We start from the raw sequence: 19,905 nt of genomic DNA on the forward strand, positions 1-19,905 counted from the left end.
TTTTGCTGCCGCCATTAAAAGCAGCCCCCCGCCTCCGCTGATTGGTTCTCGTCCACACGAGGTTCCCGCCTCCCTCCCGGAACTACTTGTGCGCATGCGTGTTGTCCACTGCACGGATTGGTCTCAACGAGCGTCAATCGCGTTCAGCCCCGCCTCTCTGTAACGCGATTGGCCGAGCGGCCCTGCAGCCTCGCGTCGCCGCCTCTGATTGGCCGGACTGGCGCCAATGAGCGCCGGGCTCGAGCCGCGGCTCCTGCTGGAGGCCAGGAGGCGACGTGACGTGGAGGAAACGCTTCCAGAGGCCGTTTTGTTATGGTTCCTGACCGGAGCCTCGCGCTACACGGTGTGTCTTTCTCCGTGTCTCCACCCGGCTACACCCTCCTCCACCCGGCTACACCTGCCTCCACCCTCCACCTGGCTACACCTGGCTTCACCTGGCTCCACCCGGTACACGCGGCTCCACCCGGTTCCGCCTGCCTCCACCTGGCTACACCCGCCTCCACCTGCCTCCACCTGCCTCCACCCGGCTCCTCCGCTCCTCACCAGGTGAGACCCGGCAGCCCTCCGCCCGGCGCTTCCCGGGTGGAGCTGCTGGGAGGAACTGAGGTCAACCTGGCTTCCACACACACACACACACACACACACACACACACACACACACACACACACACACACACGAGGGAACTAACTAGCTAACTTATCTCTGTTGTCTCCCTCTCGGGAGGTTGAAGGTTCAATTCCCGCCTCTACTTGCCCACATGACGCATTGTGATGACGTGAACAAGCAACAGATGACTTGTTTACTTGTTTTCCTCCATGAAAACTATGAAATATTGATGTTTGTTAATTATTGATTATGTGAGAGTGGTGTAAACCCTCTGGGGGGGGGGGGGGGGGGGCACATGACGGCCTGGGGCGGATACACGCCCCCCCCACATGACGGCCTGGGGCGGGGGCGCCCCCCACATGAGGGCCTGAAGTGGGGCGCCTCCCCCCCTACATGACGGCCTGGGGTGGGGGCACCTCCCCCCCTACATGACGGCCTGGGGTGGGGGCGCCTCCCCCCCTACATGACGGCCTGGGGTGGGGGCGCCTCCCCCCCTACATGACGGCCTGGGGTGGGGGCGCCTCCCCCCCTACATGACGGCCTGGGGTGGGGGCACCCCCGCCCCCTACATGACGGCCTGGGGTGGGGGCGCCTCCCCCCCTACATGACGGCCTGGGGCCAGGGCACCCCCGCCCCCTCCGCCCTCTCTACAGTCGCCATGTCTGTAGCTCACGCCACGATTGATGTCGCGCTGTTGCCATAGAAACGGTGGCCCCGCCCCCACTCCGACACGTCTCCACGTCTGCAGGCGCCGCCGACCTCGGGGGGGGGTCGATGACCTTGCCCCCGGCGCCGCCCTGCCATGTCGGTGAGCGTCCATGAGAACAGGAAGTCGCGCACAAGCTCCGCCTCCATGAACGTGCTGCTGTTCCACCAGCCGTCGCACCCCGACTGCGTGCTGGCGCACCTCAACGCCATGAGGAAGCAGCGCCTGTTCACCGACGTCACCCTGTGGGCCGGCGAGCGCTCCTTCCCCTGCCACAGGTGAGTCCTGGACCCGGACCTGGACCCGGACCCGGACCTGGACCAGGGAGTCCAGACAGAACTGTAACGTGTGTGTGTGTGTGTGTGTGTGTGTGTGTGTGTGTGTCAGGGCGGTCCTGGCGGCGTGCAGCCGGTACTTCGAGGCCATGTTCAGCGGAGGCCTCAGAGAGAGTCTGGACAAAGACATCAACTTCAGGGACAGCGTCCACCCCGAGGTAGGGACGTCTTCCTCCGTCCCTCTCATCTCCTTCGCGACGAGTCCCCCTTCACGAGTCCCCCTTCACGAGTCGCCCTTCGCGAGTCGCCGTTCGCGAGTCGCCCTTCGCGAGTCACCCTTCAGTCGTCCTTCCCAAGTCGTCCTTTCCGAGTCGTGAAGAACAAGTCGCCCTTCACGAGTCATCCTTCGCGAGTCGCCCTTCGCGAGTCGTCCTTCCCAAGTCGTCCTTTCCGAGTCGTGAAGAGCAAGTCGCCCTTCACGAGTCATCCTTCACGAGTCGCTCTTCACGAGTCGCCCTTCACGAGTCGTCCTTTCCGAGTCGTGAAGAACGAGTCGCCCTTCACGAGTCATCCTTCACGAGTCGCTCTTCGCGAGTCGCTCTTCGCGAGGTGCCCTTCGCGAGGTGCCCTTCGCGAGTCGTCCTTCGTGAGTCGTCCTTCGCGAGTCGCCCTTCACGAGTCGTCCTTCCCAAGTCGTCCTTTCCGAGTCGTGAAGAACAAGTCGCCCTTCACGAGTCATCCTTCGCGAGTCGCTCTTCGCGAGTCGCTCTTCGCGAGTCGCTCTTCGCGAGTCGCTCTTCGCGAGTCGCTCTTCGCGAGGTGCCCTTCGCGAGTCGTCCTTCGCGAGTCGCCCTTCGCGAGTCGCCCTTCGCGAGTCGCTCTTCGCGAGGTGCCCTTCGCGAGTCGTCCTTCGTGAGTCGTCCTTCGCGAGGTGCCCTTCGCGAGGTGCCCTTCGCGAGTCGCTCTTCGCGAGGTGCCCTTCGCGAGTCGTCCTTCGTGAGTCGTCCTTCGCGAGTCGCCCTTCGCGAGTCGTCCTTCCCAAGTCGTCCTTTCCGAGTCGTGAAGAACAAGTCGCCCTTCACGAGTCATCCTTCACGAGTCGCTCTTCACGAGTCGCCCTTCGCGAGTCGTCCTTCCCAAGTCGTCCTTTCCGAGTCGTGAAGAGCAAGTCGCCCTTCACGAGTCGCCCTTCACGAGTCATCCTTCAGTCGTCCTTCCCAAGTCGTCCTTTCCGAGTCGTGAAGAACAAGTCGCCCTTCACGAGTCATCCTTCGCGAGTCGCCCTTCGCGAGTCGTCCTTCCCAAGTCGTCCTTTCCGAGTCGTGAAGAGCAAGTCGCCCTTCACGAGTCATCCTTCACGAGTCGCTCTTCACGAGTCGCCCTTCACGAGTCGTCCTTCCCAAGTCGTCCTTTCCGAGTCGTGAAGAACGAGTCGCCCTTCACGAGTCATCCTTCACGAGTCGCTCTTCGCGAGTCGCTCTTCGCGAGGTGCCCTTCGCGAGGTGCCCTTCGCGAGTCGTCCTTCGTGAGTCGTCCTTCGCGAGTCGCCCTTCACGAGTCGTCCTTCCCAAGTCGTCCTTTCCGAGTCGTGAAGAACAAGTCGCCCTTCACGAGTCATCCTTCGCGAGTCGCTCTTCGCGAGTCGCTCTTCGCGAGTCGCTCTTCGCGAGTCGCTCTTCGCGAGGTGCCCTTCGCGAGTCGTCCTTCGTGAGTCGTCCTTCGCGAGTCGCTCTTCGCGAGTCGCTCTTCGCGAGGTGCCCTTCGCGAGTCGTCCTTCGTGAGTCGTCCTTCGCGAGTCGCCCTTCGCGAGTCGCCCTTCGCGAGTCGCTCTTCGCGAGGTGCCCTTCGCGAGTCGTCCTTCGTGAGTCGTCCTTCGCGAGGTGCCCTTCGCGAGGTGCCCTTCGCGAGTCGCTCTTCGCGAGGTGCCCTTCGCGAGTCGTCCTTCGTGAGTCGTCCTTCGCGAGTCGCCCTTCGCGAGTCGTCCTTCCCAAGTCGTCCTTTCCGAGTCGTGAAGAACAAGTCGCCCTTCACGAGTCATCCTTCACGAGTTGCTCTTCACGAGTCGCCCTTCACGAGTCGTCCTTCCCAAGTCGTCCTTTCCGAGTCGTGAAGAACAAGTCGCCCTTCACGAGTCGCCCTTCACGAGTCATCCTTCAGTCGTCCTTCCCAAGTCGTCCTTTCCGAGTCGTGAAGAACAAGTCGCCCTTCACGAGTCATCCTTCGCGAGTCGCCCTTCGCGAGTCGTCCTTCCCAAGTCGTCCTTTCCGAGTCGTGAAGAGCAAGTCGCCCTTCACGAGTCATCCTTCACGAGTCGCTCTTCACGAGTCGCCCTTCACGAGTCGTCCTTCCCAAGTCGTCCTTTCCGAGTCGTGAAGAACGAGTCGCCCTTCACGAGTCATCCTTCACGAGTCGCTCTTCGCGAGTCGCTCTTCGCGAGGTGCCCTTCGCGAGGTGCCCTTCGCGAGTCGTCCTTCGTGAGTCGTCCTTCGCGAGTCGCCCTTCACGAGTCGTCCTTCCCAAGTCGTCCTTTCCGAGTCGTGAAGAACAAGTCGCCCTTCACGAGTCATCCTTCACGAGTCATCCTTCACGAGTCATCCTTCACGAGTCATCCTTCACGAGTCGCTCTTCGCGAGTCGCTCTTCGCGAGTCGCTCTTCGCGAGGTGCCCTTCGCGAGTCGCTCTTCGCGAGGTGCCCTTCGCGAGTCGTCCTTCGCGAGTCGTCCTTCGCGAGTCGTCCTTCGCGAGTCGCCCTTCGCGAGTCGCTCTTCGCGAGGTGCCCTTCGCGAGTCGTCCTTCGTGAGTCGTCCTTCGCGAGGTGCCCTTCGCGAGGTGCCCTTCGCGAGGTGCCCTTCGCGAGTCGCTCTTCGCGAGGTGCCCTTCGCGAGTCGTCCTTCGTGAGTCGCCCTTCGCGAGTCGTCCTTCCCAAGTCGTCCTTTCCGAGTCGTGAAGAACAAGTCGCCCTTCACGAGTCATCCTTCACGAGTCGCTCTTCACGAGTCGCCCTTCACGAGTCGTCCTTCCCAAGTCGTCCTTTCCGAGTCGTGAAGAACAAGTCGCCCTTCACGAGTCGCCCTTCACGAGTCATCCTTCACGAGTCGCCCTTCACGAGTCATCCTTCACGAGTCGCTCTTCGCGAGTCGCTCTTCGCGAGGTTCTGTTATTGGACTTCTGTGCCAGTCACAGTTTGTCCATAACGAACACAATGTTCGAGCACAGGGGTGTCCATAAGTGCACGTGGCACCAGGACACCCTAGGCCGGAGGTCAATGATAGACTTTGTGGTCGTGTCATCTGATCTCCAGCCGTGTCTCTTGGACACTCGGGTAAAGAGAGGGGCAGAGCTGTCAACTGATCACCACCTGGTGGTGAGTTGGATGCGCTGGATTGGGAGGAGGCCGGATAGACTCGGCAGGCCCAAACGTGTTATGAGGGTCTGCTGGGAACATCTGGCCGAGCCCTCCGTCCGTGCAGCCTTCAACTCCCACCTCCGGGAGAGCTTCTCACAGATCCCGAGGGAGGTTGGAGACATTGAGTCCAAGTGGACCATGTTCTCCACTTCCATTGTCGAAGCTGCTGCTCGGAGCTGTGGCCGCAGGGTCTCTGGCGCCTGTCGTGGCGGCAATCCCCGAACCAGGTGGTGGAAACCAGAAGTAAGGGATGCCGTCAAGCTGAAGAAGGAGTCCTACCGGGCTTTGTTAGCTCATAGGACTCCCGAGGCAATCGACAGGTACCGGCAGGCCAAGTGAGCCGCAGCCCGGGCTGTGGTGGAGGCAAAAACTCTAGTCTGGGAGGAGTTCGGAGAGGCCATGGAGGAGGACTTTCGGTCGGCCTCGAGGAAATTCTGGCAAACCGTCCGGCGCCTCAGGAGGGGGAAGCAGTTCTCCACCAACACTGTTTACAGTGGAAGTGGGGAGCTGTTGACCTCAACTGGGGACATTGTTGGGCGGTGGAAGGAATACTTCGAGGACCTCCTCAATCCCACCACCACGTCTTCCATTGAGGAAGCAGAGACTGGGTTCTCAGAGGTGGACTTGTCCATTTCCCAAGCTGAAGTCACCGAGGTTGTTGTGAAGCTCCTCGGTGGCAAGGCACCGGGAGTGGATGAGATTCGCCCAGAGTTCCTTAAGTCTCTGGATGTGCAGGGACTGTCGTGGCTGACTCGTCTCTGCAACATCGCGTGGCGGGCGGGGACAGTACCTCTGGACTGGCAGACCGGGGTGGTGGTCCCTCTCTTCAAGTAGGGGGATCGGAGGGTGTGTTCCAACTACAGAGGGATCACACTCCTCAGCCTCCCCGGGAAAGTCTATTCCAGGGTACTGGAGAGGAGGGTCCGGCCGTTAGTCAAACCTCGGATTCAAGAGGAACAATGCGGTTTTCGTCCTGGTCGTGGAACACTGGACCAGCTCTATACCCTCCACCAGGTTCTCCTGATGGTGGAACACTGGACCAGCTCTAGACCCTCCACCAGGTTCTCCTGATGGTGGAACACTGGACCAGCTCTATACCCTCCACCAGGTTCTCCTGGTGGTGGAACACTGGACCAGCTCTATACCCTCCACCAGGTTCTCCTGGTGGTGGAACACTGGACCAGCTCTATACCCTCCACCAGGTTCTCCTGATGGTGGAACACTAGACCAGCTCTATACCCTCCACCAGGTTCTCCTGATGGTGGAACACTGGACCAGCTCTATACCCTCCACCAGGTGCTTGAGGGTTCGTGGGAGTTCGCCCAACCAGTCCACATGTGTTTTGTGGATCTGGAGAAGGCGTTCGACCGCGTCCCCCGAGATGTCCTGTGGGGGGTGCTCCGGGAGTACGGAGTCCGGGGTCCCTTGTTGAGGGCTGTTCAGTCCTTGTATGCCCGGAGCAGGAGTCTGGTTCGCATTGCCGGCAGTAAGTCGGACCTGTTCCCTGTGCACGTTGGCCTCCAGCAGGGGTGTCCTTTATCACCGGTTCTGTTCATCATATATATGGACAGAATTTCTAGGCACAGCCGGGGGCCGGAGGGGGTCCAGTTTGGGGACCACAGGATCTCATCTCTGCTATTTGCGGATGATGTGGTTCTGTTGGCCCCATCAAGCCTGGATCTCCAGCGTGCACTGACACGGTTCACAGAGTGTGAAGCAGCTGGGATGAGGATCAGCACCTCTAAATCCGAGGCCATGGTTCTCCACCGGAAAAAGGTGTCTTGCCCCCTCCAGGTCGGTGGAGTGCCCTTGTCCCAAGTGGAGGAGTTCCAGTATCTCGGGGTCTTGTTCAGTGGGGGAAAGATGGAGCGTGAGATCGACAGGCGGATCGGTGCAGCGTCTGCAATTATGCGGACGTTGTATCGGTCCGTCGTGGTGAAGAAGGAGCTGAGCCAAAAGACCAAGCTCTGGATTTACTGGTCGATCTTCGACCCATAGGGTCATGAACTATGGGTCATGACCGAAAGAACGAGATCCCGGATACAAGCGGCTGAAATGAGCTTCCTCCATAGGGTGGCTGGGCGTACCCTTAGAGATAGGGTGAGGAGCTCAGTCACCAGGGAGGAGCTCGGAGTAGAGCCGCTGCTCCTCCACATCGTGAGGAGCCAGCTGAGGAGGCTCGGGCATCTATTTCGGATGCCCCCCGGACGCCTCCCCAGGGAGGTGTTCCGGGCATGTCCCTCCGGTAGGAGGCCTCGGGGCAGACCCAGGACACACTGGAGGGACTATGTCTCTCTATGGCCTGGGAACACCTTGGGGTCCCACCGGAGGAGCTGGAGGAAGTATCTGGGGCGAGTGAAGTCTGGGCAACTCTGCTCAGACTGCTGCCTCCGCGACCCGGCCCAGAGCGGTAGAAGATGGATGGATGGATGCTTCCTTCAGCTTGGTTTGCATCGTCCTCTACAGTTCAGCCTTGGACCTCTCCTCCTCAGCTATGGACTCCTGCAGTTCAGCCTTGGACTCATCCAGCTGATCCAGGAACATCTCCAGGCTGGTCCTGAGGGCCGTGACGTCGTCAACCATTTCCTTCAGTTCCTTTGTTTGATCGTCACACTCCGTCTCCTTTCTGTCCAAGGCACTTTTGAGGACGTCCACTTCTAACTGAAGGTCATGAGTTTTCTCCTCACAGTCGCCCATGTGCTCTTGGTACTTTTGTACCTGATTACGATAGGCCTGCAGCAGCTGAGCCATTTGTTCAGCTCTCTCCTGTAACCTCGTCTCAGTTTCTTCACTTTGTGACTGGAAACTCTGTTCCAAGGCCTGAACCTCCTCATCCTTCTCTTTCAGCAGCTTCTCATTCTCGTCTTTCAGACTGGAGACTCTTTTCCAAGGCCTGAACCTTCAGCTCCTGGTCTCTCAGATGTTGGTCCTTGTGTTGGACTTCAAGGGGCCGCTGTACTTGTTTCATCTCCAAAGCAGCCATGGACTTCTCTAGTATATCCTGGGACCTCTCTAAGTTGGTTATGGTGTTTGTGAGACCATCATTCATGTCCTGCAGCGTCTGAGCGAAGTGTTCGGCTCTCTCCTGTAACCTCGTCTCAATTTCTTCACTTTGTGACTGGAAACTCTGTTCCAAGGCCTGAACCTCCTCATCCTTCTCTCTCAGCAGCTTGTCATTCTCGTCTTTCAGACTGGAGACGACTGCAGAAAGTTGACTGACTTCCTCCTCGTACTCAGACTGCAGGGTGGATTTCTCCTCAACTGCTTCCTTCAGCTTGGTTTGCATCGTCCTCTCCAGTTCAGCCTTGAACTCCTCCAGTTCAGCCTTGGACCCCTCCAGAGCTCGGGCCAGTTGTTCTCGGTCTTCCTCCACGCTCCTTAATTGACGCCAGAGCTCCATGTAATCCTCCATCTGGTCGTTGCTCAACTTTCTGTAAAAGCTCAGCTCGTTTTTCAATTGTTTGATTGCATCACAACTGCGTCCCGCAGTCGTCTGCTGTGCGCTTTCCATTCCTGAAGTAAAATACTGCGACATCTTTTGACTTTTAACTCGTAAAACTCGTAAAGCTGGTCTTCACTGCAATGTTGTATCGATCTGTCTCTGAGATGAACTGAACACCTCTGGAACCTCGTGGGCTTCTACCTGCTGACATCAAAGCTTTCATGTTCACATGACATCATAACATAATCCCAGGCTTTCATGTTCATATGACATCATAACATAATCCCAGGCTTTCATGTTCACATGACATCATAACATAATCCCAGGCTTTCATGTTCACATGACATCATAACATGATCTAAGGCTTTGATGTTCACAACACGGCATAACATGATCCAAGGCTTTGATGTTCACAACACAGCATAACATGATCCCAGGCTTTGATGTTCACAGTGAGCCTTCATGTTCTGGTGTTGCCACGGTAACCGGTACAAGGGCGACTGCAGACACACAAAGCTACATTGTTTTCAGCATTTCTGATGTTTCCATGTAAACGGATGTCATTTTCAAAATGTGGGAAAACTTCTCTTAAACAATAAAATAATAATATCGTTGTACTGAAAACACTGTTGTGTAAACGGGGCCTTACGCAGCGTTTCTCTTTCTTTCACCTGACTGTGTTTAATTAAAAGGCAATTAGGACTTTTGGAAAAACCTAATCTGACGAGGCATCACTCGGGTTCCGTCCGCGTCTTTTTCTGCTTCATACAGTTGAAGCATTCATATATATATATATATATATATATATAGATATATAGATATATAGATATATACATATATCTTTTCCCAGGCCTGAACCTCCTGGTGTCTCAGCCGTTGGTCCTTGTCTTGGAGTTCAGAGTCCTGCTGTCCTTGTTTCATCTCCTAACCAGCCGTGAAGTCCTCCAGTGTGTCCTGGGACGTCTCTGAGGTGGTCCTGATGTGTTCGATCCTCATTCATGTCCTGCAGTCTCTGATTGAGGCACTCGGTGTCCCCTGACGGTCCTCAGATTGCTGACGAGGCAGAATCAGTCTGACAGACCAGAGGGAACTTCAGTGGGACACAGCAGAGTGAGGACGCAGCAGAGCGGAGACAGCAGGGACGCAGTAGAGCGGGGACACAGCAGAGTGAGGACGCAGCAGAGTGAAGACAGCAGGGACGCAGTAGAGCAGGGACACACAGAGCGGGGACCCAGCAGAGTGAGGACGCAGCAGAGCGAGACAGCAAGGACACAGCAGAGTGAGGACGCAGCAGAGTGAGGACGCAGCAGAGCGGGGACACAGCAGAGCGGGGACACAGAGTGAGGACACAGCAGAGCGGAGACAGCAGGGACACAGCAGAGTGAAGACGCAGCAGAGTGAGGACAGCAGAGTAGAGACAGCAGGGACACAGAGTGAGGACGCAGCAGAGCGGGGACACAGCAGAGCGGGGACACAGAAGAGTGAGGACGCAGCAGAGCGGGGACGCAGCAGAGCGGGGACGCAGCAGAGCGGGGATACACAGAGCGAGGACGCAGCAGAGCGGGGACGCAGCAGAGCGGGGACACAGCAGAGCGGGGACGCAGCAGAGCGGGGATACACAGAGCGAGGACGCAGCAGAGCGGGGACGCAGCAGAGCGGGGACACAGCAGAGCGGGGATACACAGAGCGAGGACGCAGCAGAGCGGGGACGCAGCAGAGCGGGGATACACAGAGCGAGGACGCAGCAGAGCGGGGACGCAGCAGAGCGGGGACGCAGCAGAGCGGGGACACAGCAGAGTGGAGACACAGCAGAGCCTGGTGGGACGTGATGGCTGGACAGCTGGCGTCAGTCAATCATGTGTGAAAGTGTCGTAAAGATCCAGATTTGATGGAGACATCAGGACATCAGGTTGCAGAGACAAGTATCTGTAGTTTAGGAAGGTTGTAGACTCATTATGAACTTTTTCATCAAATTTAGAACTGTGAAACCTGGACCTGATGGATGAAGAGCTGAGATCCTGGTTTTCAAAAACTTCTCCATCACTGTCACTGACACAGTACTTTGATACAAGATGGTAGCAGGAGGTGGAGATGAACCACACTGACGTCTGTCACTTTACATTTCACCGGCAAAGTTCTGTGCTGCCCTCTAGTGGTGAAGAGTATTGTAGCGATCGGGGAGTTGGTCGCTGCAGTGCATGATGGGAGTTCAGGTTGTGTGTAGCCGGAGGTTATTGTCGGGGTTGTTGTGTTTTTGTTCCTCGGTTCAGATCGTTCATTATTTCCTCTAGTTTGGTTTGTTGGACGTTGGTGGACAACCAGGAGTGAGACATGTGTCCTGTGGAGTGTCCGTACATTTATGTCAAAATGTCTTAATGTGAATTTGACAGTGGAGAGAAATACATTTTGTAAGTGCAGGACAGACGACTCCAGAGTTTCACAAAGACAAAAGTGTGTCTCGGCTGAAAAAGGTAGAAAAACAACTGATTTAAAACTTGCAGCAGAATCCAAAGCGTTTGTTTTACTTTGGCGGGGAGGAAGTGAACTTTTAATAAATCACACTTCTTCATGTGGTTCTGGTCAGAAACAGGGTGGTTGGCTTCACCGTGACGTTTTGGTAACTTGCACAATGTTTGTTCTGCTCTTATTGTGGCGAGCCGATTCACGCCGTGTCACAATCTCTCTGTAGAAACACGCCTCCTCTTGTCGTTCCTACACAATAAGAGCATTCCGTCACTGTGTTTGGCCGGAGGACGTCTGTGACCCTCCGTCTGTCCTCCGTCTTGTCTTCCGTCTGTCTTCCGTCTTGTCCTCCGTCCATGACCCTCTGTCTTGTCTTCCGTCTTGCCCTCCGTCTTGTCCTCCATCCATGACCCTCTGTCTTGTCTTCCGTCATGTCCTCCGACTGTCTTCCGTCATGTCCTCCGACTGTCCTCCGTCTGTGACCCTCTGTCTTGTCCTCCGTCTGTGACCTCCGTCCTGTCCTCCGTCTGTGACCCTCCGTCCTGTCCTCCGTCTGTGACCCTCTGTCTTGTCCTCCGTCTGTGACCCTCCGTCCTGTCCTCCGTCTGTGACCTCCGTCTTGTCCTCCGTCTGTGACCCTCCGTCTGTCCTCCATCTTGTCTTCCGTCTTGTCCTCCATCTGTGACCCTCCGTCTGTCCTTCGTCTTGTCCTCCATCTGTGACCCTCCATCTGTCCTCCGTCTGTCCTTCGTCTTGTCCTCCGTCTGTGACCCTCCATCTGTCCTCCATCTGTGACCCTCCATCTTGTCCTCCGTCCTGTCCTCCGCCAGGTCCTGGAGCTCCTGCTGGACTTCGCCTATTCCTCCCGAGTCGTGATCAGCGAGGAAAACGCCGAGTCGCTGTTGGAAGCCGGCGACATGCTGCAGTTCCACGAGCTGCGCGACGCGGCGGCGCAGTTCCTGGAGAAGAACCTGCACTCGTCCAACTGCCTGGGCATGATGCTGCTGTCCGACGCCCACCAGTGCCAGCAGCTGTACCAGCTGGCCTGGAGGATGTGCCTGCTGCACTACCAGACGGTAAGGCGGCCCCGCACTCCTCGGTGTAAGGCAGCCCTTCACTGTCCGGTCCACTCCACCTCCGGCCACTAGGTGTCACCGCAGGTCCACTAAGAACCTCCGTCACTGCGCAACTTCCTGCAGACTTTTAAGCTGAAAAGATCAAACGTGAAAGATTCTCATGAGGAGGAAGACACGGCGGCGCAACCCTGCAGGAACAACGTCGGAAACTAAAACCTTAGCTTGTTCTGGTTTTTACACTGCCAGATACAATTTTAAGTGTGTCTGTCTGTCTGTCTGTCTGTCTGTCTGTCTGTCTCAGGTTGGAGAATCTGAGGACTTCTTCAGTTTGTCCAAAGACAAACTCCTGGAACTGATTCTGAGCGACGAGCTGGAGATCGAAGACGAGCAGGTTCTTCCTCTCTTTCTTCCTCTCTTTCTTTCTCTTTATTGGTCAGAAAATGAAGGAAGCAGTTCAGTTCAGAGTTTCTGTGGCTTCATTCATCGACACACTGACGAGTTCCAGCAACATGTTCTTCCCGAGTCGCCCTTCAGTCATGAAGAACGAGCCGTCCTTCAGTCATGAAGAACGAGCCGTCCTTCGCCAGTTGTCCTTTGCGAGTCACCCTTCACGAGTCGTCCTTCGCGAATCGCCCTTCCCGAGTCGTGAAGAACAAGTCGTCCTTTGCGAGTCGCCCTTCACGAGTCGTCCTTCGCGAGTCGCCCTTCCCGAGTCGTGAAGAACAAGTCGTCCTTTGCGAGTCGCCCTTCCCGAGACGTCCTTCGCGAGTCGTCCTTCGCGAGTCGCCCTTCCCGAGTCGTCCTTCGCGAGTCGCCCTTCCCGAGTCGTCCTTCCCGAGTCGTCCTTCCCGAGTCGCCCTTCCCGAGTCGCCCTTCCCGAGTCGCCCTTCCCGAGTCGCCCTTCCCGAGTCGTGAAGAACAAGTCGTCCTTTGCGAGTCGCCCTTCCCGAGACGTCCTTCGCGAGTCGTCCTTCGCGAGTCGCCCTTCCCGAGTCGCCCTTCCCGAGTCGTCCTTCCCGAGTCGTCCTTCCCGAGTCGTCCTGTGCGAGTCGTCCTGTGCGAGTCGTCCTTCGTGAGTCGTCCTTGGCGAGTCGCACTTCCCGAGTTGTCCTTCACGAGTCGCCCTTCCCGAGTCGTCCTTCGCAAGTCGTCCTGTGCGAGTCGCCCTTCCCGAGTCGTCCTTCGCGAGTCGCCCTTCCCGAGTCGTCCTTCGCGAGTCGTCCTTCGCGAGTCGTCCTTCGCGAGTCGTCCTTCGCCAGTCGTCCTTCGCCAGTCGTCCTTCGCCAGTCGTCCTTCGCCAGTCGTCCCTCGCCAGTCGTCCTCCGCGAGTCGCCCTTGGTTCACTCGGCTCTTGCCCGCCGGGCGGTCTGACGTCTTGCGTGTCGCCCGGCAGGTGGTGTTCGACTCGGTGATGCGTTGGGTGCGACACGACCTGGAGGGGCGGCGGCTGCACCTGCCGGAGCTGCTGGGGGGCGTCAGGTTGGCCCTGCTGCCCTCAGAGTGCCTGCTGGAGGCCGTGGCCTGCGAGGAGCTGGTGATGTCCGACCAGAGGAGCAGGTGGGGCGCCTGGAACACCCACCCACGGCCTCGCTTCGGCCTGTTGGGTCATGACTAAAGAGGTTGACTCGCCCTACGTTGCGCCCCCTGCAGGGCGATCGTAGAAGAGGCTCTGCAGTGCAAGAAGAAGATCCTGCAGAACGACGGCGTGGTCACCAGCCCCTGTGCTCGGCCACGCAAGGCGGGACACACCCTGCTCATCCTGGGGGGGCAGACCTTCATGTGTGACAAGATCTACCAGGTGAGACCAGAGCTACCAGGTGAGACGGAATCTACCAGGTGAGACCGGATCTACCAGGTGAGACCGGATCTACCAGGTGAGACGAGGCCGGAGGAGGTCCTACCTGCAGAAGCTTTCATCCTCCAGCTGAGGCTTTGATGTTCAGACTGAAGCTTAATTTCTGCTCCCCTTTTATTTCCTATAAGATGTTCGAGGTTTAACACGTCTAATGATTTTATCTCTGCGGACGAGGAGGAAGTGTTTTAACGTTTGATGTAATAATGATCATTATATAAGGAATAATTCTCTTTCAAGCATGGAGGCTGTAATATTTCATCCATTCTTTCTACCTCTATGTACTTATGAACACTTATATATGTGCATATAAACTCGTATCACATGTATTAATATGTATAAGCAACATTCTAAAGTTAGAAAATGATTAAAACGTTCTAGGGAGTCACATGTTTTAAGTAACAACCAGCAGGAAGAGTTTCCTCCACGGCGTTTCTGATCATGACTCCCAGGTCGCCGTGGCAACGACAAACCAGCACAACGTGAAAAGTATCGGCGTTGAAATTCCACGTCGTACGTACAAATGACATAAATATACAAACGTATGAAAAAACAATACGTCATTAGACGTTTGTCAGAAAGTCTTTTTCTTGTCGTCTGAATAAGTTCAGGAACTTATTGAAACTGAAGAAATGAACTCTCTAGAACTGAGCTTCTGCTTTTAAACACTTTCAAAATAAAAGTATAATTTATACAGACATAAAGTTAAACACAAAAATTAACAATCTTTCCTTAATAACATCAAACATGGAATAGAAAATGTTGACATATATTTACGTATATTATATAACTTTAGCTTTATGTATGAACGTCGCCTCAACTTATTTTGAAATTAAAACAAGAAGTAGTCATTGTGGTTCTCAACTGAAACACGATGTCTGTGGGATTAATTCTGAACCGTGGATCTAAACTGTTTTCACTGTAACGGAGTGAAACCGCTCCGCTTCGCCACACGGCGGCGTGGAGTCCCCCGGGTCCCCCTGAAGTCCTGGTTCCGGTCCTGGTTGTGGTTCCAGGTGGACCACAGTGCCAAGGAGATCATCCCCAAGACGGACCTGCCGAGTCCCAGGAAGGAGTTCAGCGCCTGCGCCATCGGCTGCAGGGTCTACGTGACGGGGGGCCGCGGCTCGGAGAACGGCGTGTCCAAAGACGTGTGGGTCTACGACACCGTCCACGAGGACTGGTCCAAAGGGGCCCCCATGCTGATCGCCAGGTCAGACCTCCACCCGTCACCTCCACCCTCCCCCCTCCCCCTCCACCCGTCACCTCCTCGCCCACATTGTCCGTTTCCTGTCCGCAGGTTCGGCCACGGCTCGGCCGAGCTGGAGAACAGTCTGTACGCGGTGGGGGGACACACCGCCATCGCCGGCGTCTTCCCCGCGTCCCCGTCCGTCTCCCTCAAACAGGTCCTGAAGCGTCCTCGTCTCCTGTCTCTGAATGTCCGACGGCTCTTCTGTCTCGACTTCTGTGTCCTCGTCTTCTGTCTCTGAATGTCCGACGGCTCTTTTATCCCGTCTTCTGTGTCCTCGTCTTCTGTCTCTGAATGTCCGACGGCTCTTCTGTCTCGTCTTCTGTCTCTGAATGTCCGACGGCTCTTTTATCCCGTCTTCTGCGTCCTCGTCTCCTGTCTCTGAATGTCCGACGGCTCTTCTGTCTCGACTTCTGCGTCCTCGTCTCCTGTCTCTGAATGTCCGACGGCTCTTCTGTCTCGTCTTCTGCGTCCGTCTCGTCTTCTGCGTCCTCGTCTCCTGTCTCTGAATGTCCGACGGCTCTTTTATCCCGTCTTCTGCGTCCTCGTCTCCTGTCTCTGAATGTCCGACGGCTCTTCTGTCTCGACTTCTGCGTCCTCGTCTCCTGTCTCTGAATGTCCGACGGCTCTTCTGTCTCGTCTTCTGCGTCCGTCTCGTCTTCTGCGTCCTCGTCTCCTGTCTCTGAATGCCCGACGGCTCTTCTGTCTCGTCTTCTGCGTCCGTCTCGTCTTCTGCGTCCGTCTCGTCTTCTGCGTCCTCGTCTCCTGTCTCTGAATGTCCGACGGCTCTTCTGTCTCGTCTTCTGCGTCCTCGTCTCCTGTCTCTGAATGTCCGACGGCTCTTCTGTCTCGTCTTCTGCGTCCTCGTCTCCTGTCTCTGAATGTCCGACGGCTCTTCTGTCTCGTCTTCTGCGTCCTCGTCTCCTGTCTCTGAATGCCCGACGGCTCTTTGGCCTCGTTTCCACAGTGTTTCCGGTGCAAAAGCATCGTTTCTCTATTTCCTGTGGGATAAAAGTTTCACGTACTGGAAACCAAACTCTATGACGCTAACGATGCTAACGATCACCCTGAAAGTCCTGGTGAAACGTAAAACACTACTTTGCAAAAGACAATAGTTGGGGGTTCTACTTGTAAGGTTCCTCCGACTCTGCCACTGTTGTCGCGTAACAAAGTTATTTGAATTTTGAATCTCCAGCCAACAAAGTCGGGGAATCCTTCTCCTTTGTGGGCGGAGCCTATGTGTGACATCACGAGTTGTGCAGATCTCGATCTGTTGTGTTTATATCGGCTTGTTTCCTCTTAAATATCAAGTTTTTACAGTGTTTTGAAGTTCTAGTCGGCGTTTTATGAGCCTTGATGAAAGATTGAGCCTGGAAGCGGGAGCCACTAGCTCGCGTGGCTAGCGGCTAGCAGGAGCCACTAGCTCGCGTGGCTAGCGGCTAGCAGGAGCCGCTAGCTTGCCGCTGAGGTTCCTGCTGGTTGAGTGGACGAGGCGGGAGTGTGAAGGTCTGGTGGTTCTCCGGAGAACCCTGGAGGCTGCAGACGGTGTTACAGTGAGTTTGGTTCCCCAGGTGGAGCGCTACGACCCCGTCAGCAACAAGTGGACCATGATGGCGCCCCTGAGGGACGGCGTGAGCAACGCCGCCGTGGTCAGCGCCAAGCTGAAGCTCTTCGTGTTCGGAGGGACGACCATCCACCGGGACAAGGCCTCCAAGGTGAGGCTCCCGCCTCCCCAACCCCCCCCCCCCCCCCTCCCCGGCCACCTCAGAGGCGAGGTTCCACTGACGGAGGGTGTGTGTGGTGTCCAGGTGCAGTGGTACGACCCGGTGGGGAACCGCTGGAACATCGCGGCCGAGTGTCCGCAGCCCTGGCGCTACACGGCGGCGGCGGTCCTCGGGAGCCAGATCTTCATCATGGGCGGAGACACGGAGTTCACCGCCGCCTCCGCCTACCGCTTCGACTGCGAAAGCAACCAGTGGACCCGGGTGGGCGACATGACGTCCAAGCGGATGAGCTGCCACGCCGTGGCGTCGGGGAACAAGCTCTACGTGGTGGGCGGCTACTTCGGGACGCAGCGCTGCAAGACGCTGGACTGCTACGACCCTACGTCGGACAGCTGGAACTCCATCACCACCGTGCCCTACTCCCTCATCCCTACCGCCTTCGTCAGCACCTGGAAACACCTGCCGGCCTAGTGGGGCTGACCACACGCCCAGGTACGCCCAGGTACAGACAGGTACATTGATCACAGGTACCACAGGTACACAAATCTGGCCGTTCCGCCGAGTCGGCAGAAATCTGGCCTTCGCGCCGAGTCGGCAGAAATCTGGACTTCGCGCCGAGTCGGCAGAAATCTGGCCATTCCGCTGAGTCGGCAGAAATCTGGCCGTTCCGCTGAGTCGGCAGAAATCTGGCCGTTCCGCCGAGTCGGCAGAAATCTGGACTTTGCGCCGAGTCGGCAGAAATCTGGACTTCACGCCGAGTCGGCAAAAATCTGGACTTCACGCCGAGTCGGCAGAAATCTGGCCGTTCCGCCGAGTCGGCAGAAATCTGGACTTTGCGCCGAGTCGGCAGAAATCTGGACTTCGCGCCGAGTCGGCAGAAATCTGGCCTTCGCGCCGAGTCGGCAGAAATCTGGACTTCGCGCCGAGTCGGCAGAAATCTGGACTTCGCGCCGAGTCGGCAGAAATCTGGACTTTGCGCCGAGTCGGCAGAAATCTGGCCGTTCCGCCGAGTCGGCAGAAATCTGGACTTTGCGCCGAGTCGGCAGAAATCTGGACTTCGCGCCGAGTCGGCAGAAATCTGGCCTTCGCGCCGAGTCGGCAGAAATCTGGACTTCGCGCCGAGTCGACAGAAATCTGGACTTCGCGCCGAGTCGGCAGAAATCTGGACTTTGCGCCGAGTCGGCAGAAACCTGCCGTCTCTGTCGGTGTGTGAAGTGTAACGGCTCTGCTGTGTGTCTGTGGGTTTTAGAAGCGACGGCGTGGAGGCGTGGCGAGGCGAAGCAAGGCAAGGCGAGGCAAGGCGAGGCCGGGGGCGGAGAGAAGGAAAGCACAGGACCGCCACCAGACTGAACCATTCCAGTTAACAAAGTATTTCCATGGAGGGAAACCGACCGTTTCCTCTGCAGCTCCGCGGCGACGGCGTTCAGATGGACACGCTCAGTTCAGCTCCGGGGTCACGACCCCGACAAACACCTGCAAAGACCGACGACTCGTGTTTCAGGTGGGAAATTCTAAAAAAAAAACCTGAAAATGTTCTCAACTGATGCACTTTTCTACTAAAGAGAAAAAGAATTCCTGGTTTAAAAGCACAAAGTGAGTCACTTCAGACGGTATTAAAACATCAAAGTGAGTCACTTCAGACGGTATTAAAACATCAAAGCACTTTTTACTCAAGTTTCTACAGTGTTAAGAAGAGAATCTGCTGCGATGCAACTACAAAATAAAACAGTATAAATGTACATAAATGGTTAAAAGACAATTGAGTCGTGGATCAAAAATATGAGCAATCATTTTTCTAGTTTTTTTTTCAAATCGACGAAGCTTCCAAACCGGTGGCGGCCCCTAGTGGAGGGTCCAGGAACTGCTGGGGGGTCGTTTTCTTCAGTTTCACCATTTGTTCACTACGAAGACGAGCTGATAAAAGCAGCTGCTGCTTCTGATTGGTTCAGACGTTTTCTTGGCCGCCGCTCACTAGCATGTTAGCATTAGCATCAGAGCCAAACCGAGGGTTTCAACCGATTCACCCGCTAAAAAGCACAAACGCTGCCGAGGTTTTAAAGGTTCGTCGTTTCCTGTCGGAGCCTTAAACCGCTGAGCTGCACCGTTTTACACCGGAACTCAAACACGCAACTTCCTGTTCCCACCTGGACACCTGTCGGGGATTCACACCTACAACCTCGCCTCCGGGGGGAGAGCACGACGACGCTACGCTGCACTGTGTGTGTGTGTGTGTGTTCAACGACCAACGGCTCCGCCCAGTGGCCAACATGTGAACTTCATGGTTTCCAGCGTTCCCGTCGGTTCACGTGACGCCAAAACGACGTCTTTCCACTTGAAAGGCCGTCGTCCTTTCATCAGGCGTCGTTTTCACATTTTTCTCTGTGAAGGCAAAACGTTTCTTCCCACCGGAGACGTTTTGCTCGTGAATCAAGACGTTTTTTACGAAGAATCGACGCCTTTTCGCCTAAAAACGCGAAACAAGACGACGCGTTTCCACGTCGCCGTGGAAACGAGGCCTTAAAGTGACGAGTTTTAACTTCGATGGCAAAATGGCGACAAAGCGTTGATTAATGAGACCAAACCAGCGACGTGGCACCGTGAGAGCTCCGCCCACCTGCTGGGGGCGGGGCCCCCGAGAGCTCCGCCCACCTGCTGGAGCGGCGCGAGTCACTTCCTGTAGCACGTTATTGTGTTTTAGCAATACGTCTCGTTCCTCCACCGCTGCATCTATGCATCTTTTATACGGTTGCAGCGTCGCAGCCTCCATCTTTTCTCTGCATGTTGTCAGTTTGTGACGGAGGAGGAGGGGGAGGGGGAGGAGGGGGAGGGGGAGGAGCCGCCCTCTTATTTTGTAATGATTGGGAGGAAGTGGAGAGAAACAAGTTGTGTACATTTTCACTGGTGACAATAAAGTGATGTTTGAGAACTTGAGCTCGTTTGAAGCTTCATTTGTCCTGAACGTCGTTCAGCAGCTCGTTTCTTCTCGGACCTGCAGGAAAACTCAGAACGTCGAGTCGTCAGATATTCAAATATTCATCAAATATTCATCAAATATTCATCAAATATTCATCCTTCAACGTCGATTCGACTTCCTTCAGTCGTTTC

The 19,905-nt window shown here is 56.1% G+C and overlaps 1 protein-coding gene across 6 annotated transcripts; it reads left to right on the top strand.

Moving 5' to 3' along the window:
- Positions 1-275: 275 nt before the first annotated feature.
- On the top strand, positions 276-19,593 carry enc2 (ectodermal-neural cortex 2). 6 transcript variants are annotated; one of them, XM_080504249.1, is made up of 13 exons: positions 276-546; positions 1,311-1,415; positions 1,485-1,591; positions 1,701-1,806; positions 11,730-11,975; positions 12,277-12,366; positions 13,369-13,532; positions 13,626-13,773; positions 14,844-15,040; positions 15,128-15,233; positions 16,648-16,791; positions 16,885-17,292; positions 18,050-19,593. In XM_080504249.1, the coding sequence occupies exons 2-12, from the start codon at positions 1,410-1,412 to the stop codon at positions 17,269-17,271; spliced, it is 1,701 nt and encodes a 566-aa protein (XP_080360375.1). In that variant the 5' UTR covers positions 276-546; positions 1,311-1,409; the 3' UTR covers positions 17,272-17,292; positions 18,050-19,593. The 6 variants fall into 6 exon arrangements, with proteins under 6 accessions (XP_080360375.1, XP_080360376.1, XP_080360374.1 ...); XM_080504250.1 differs by having other exon boundaries at positions 1,356-1,415; XM_080504248.1 differs by having other exon boundaries at positions 1,311-1,591; positions 16,885-17,312.
- The last annotated feature ends 312 nt before the right edge of the window (positions 19,594-19,905 follow it).

Source organism: Blennius ocellaris (genome assembly GCF_963422515.1).
Source record: "Blennius ocellaris genome assembly, chromosome: 11".
In the NCBI taxonomy this organism is placed as follows: Eukaryota; Metazoa; Chordata; class Actinopteri; order Blenniiformes; family Blenniidae; genus Blennius; species Blennius ocellaris.

Coding starts and splice junctions, on each gene's coding strand:
- enc2 (XM_080504248.1), top strand. CDS start 1,410: ATGTCGGTGAGCGTCCATGAGAACAGGAAGTCGCGCACAAGCTCCGCC. Junction 12,367..13,368: donor TGGAGATCGAAGACGAGCAG/GTTCTTCCTCTC, acceptor GTCGCCCGGCAG/GTGGTGTTCGACTCGGTGAT. Junction 16,792..16,884: donor ACCGGGACAAGGCCTCCAAG/GTGAGGCTCCCG, acceptor TGTGGTGTCCAG/GTGCAGTGGTACGACCCGGT.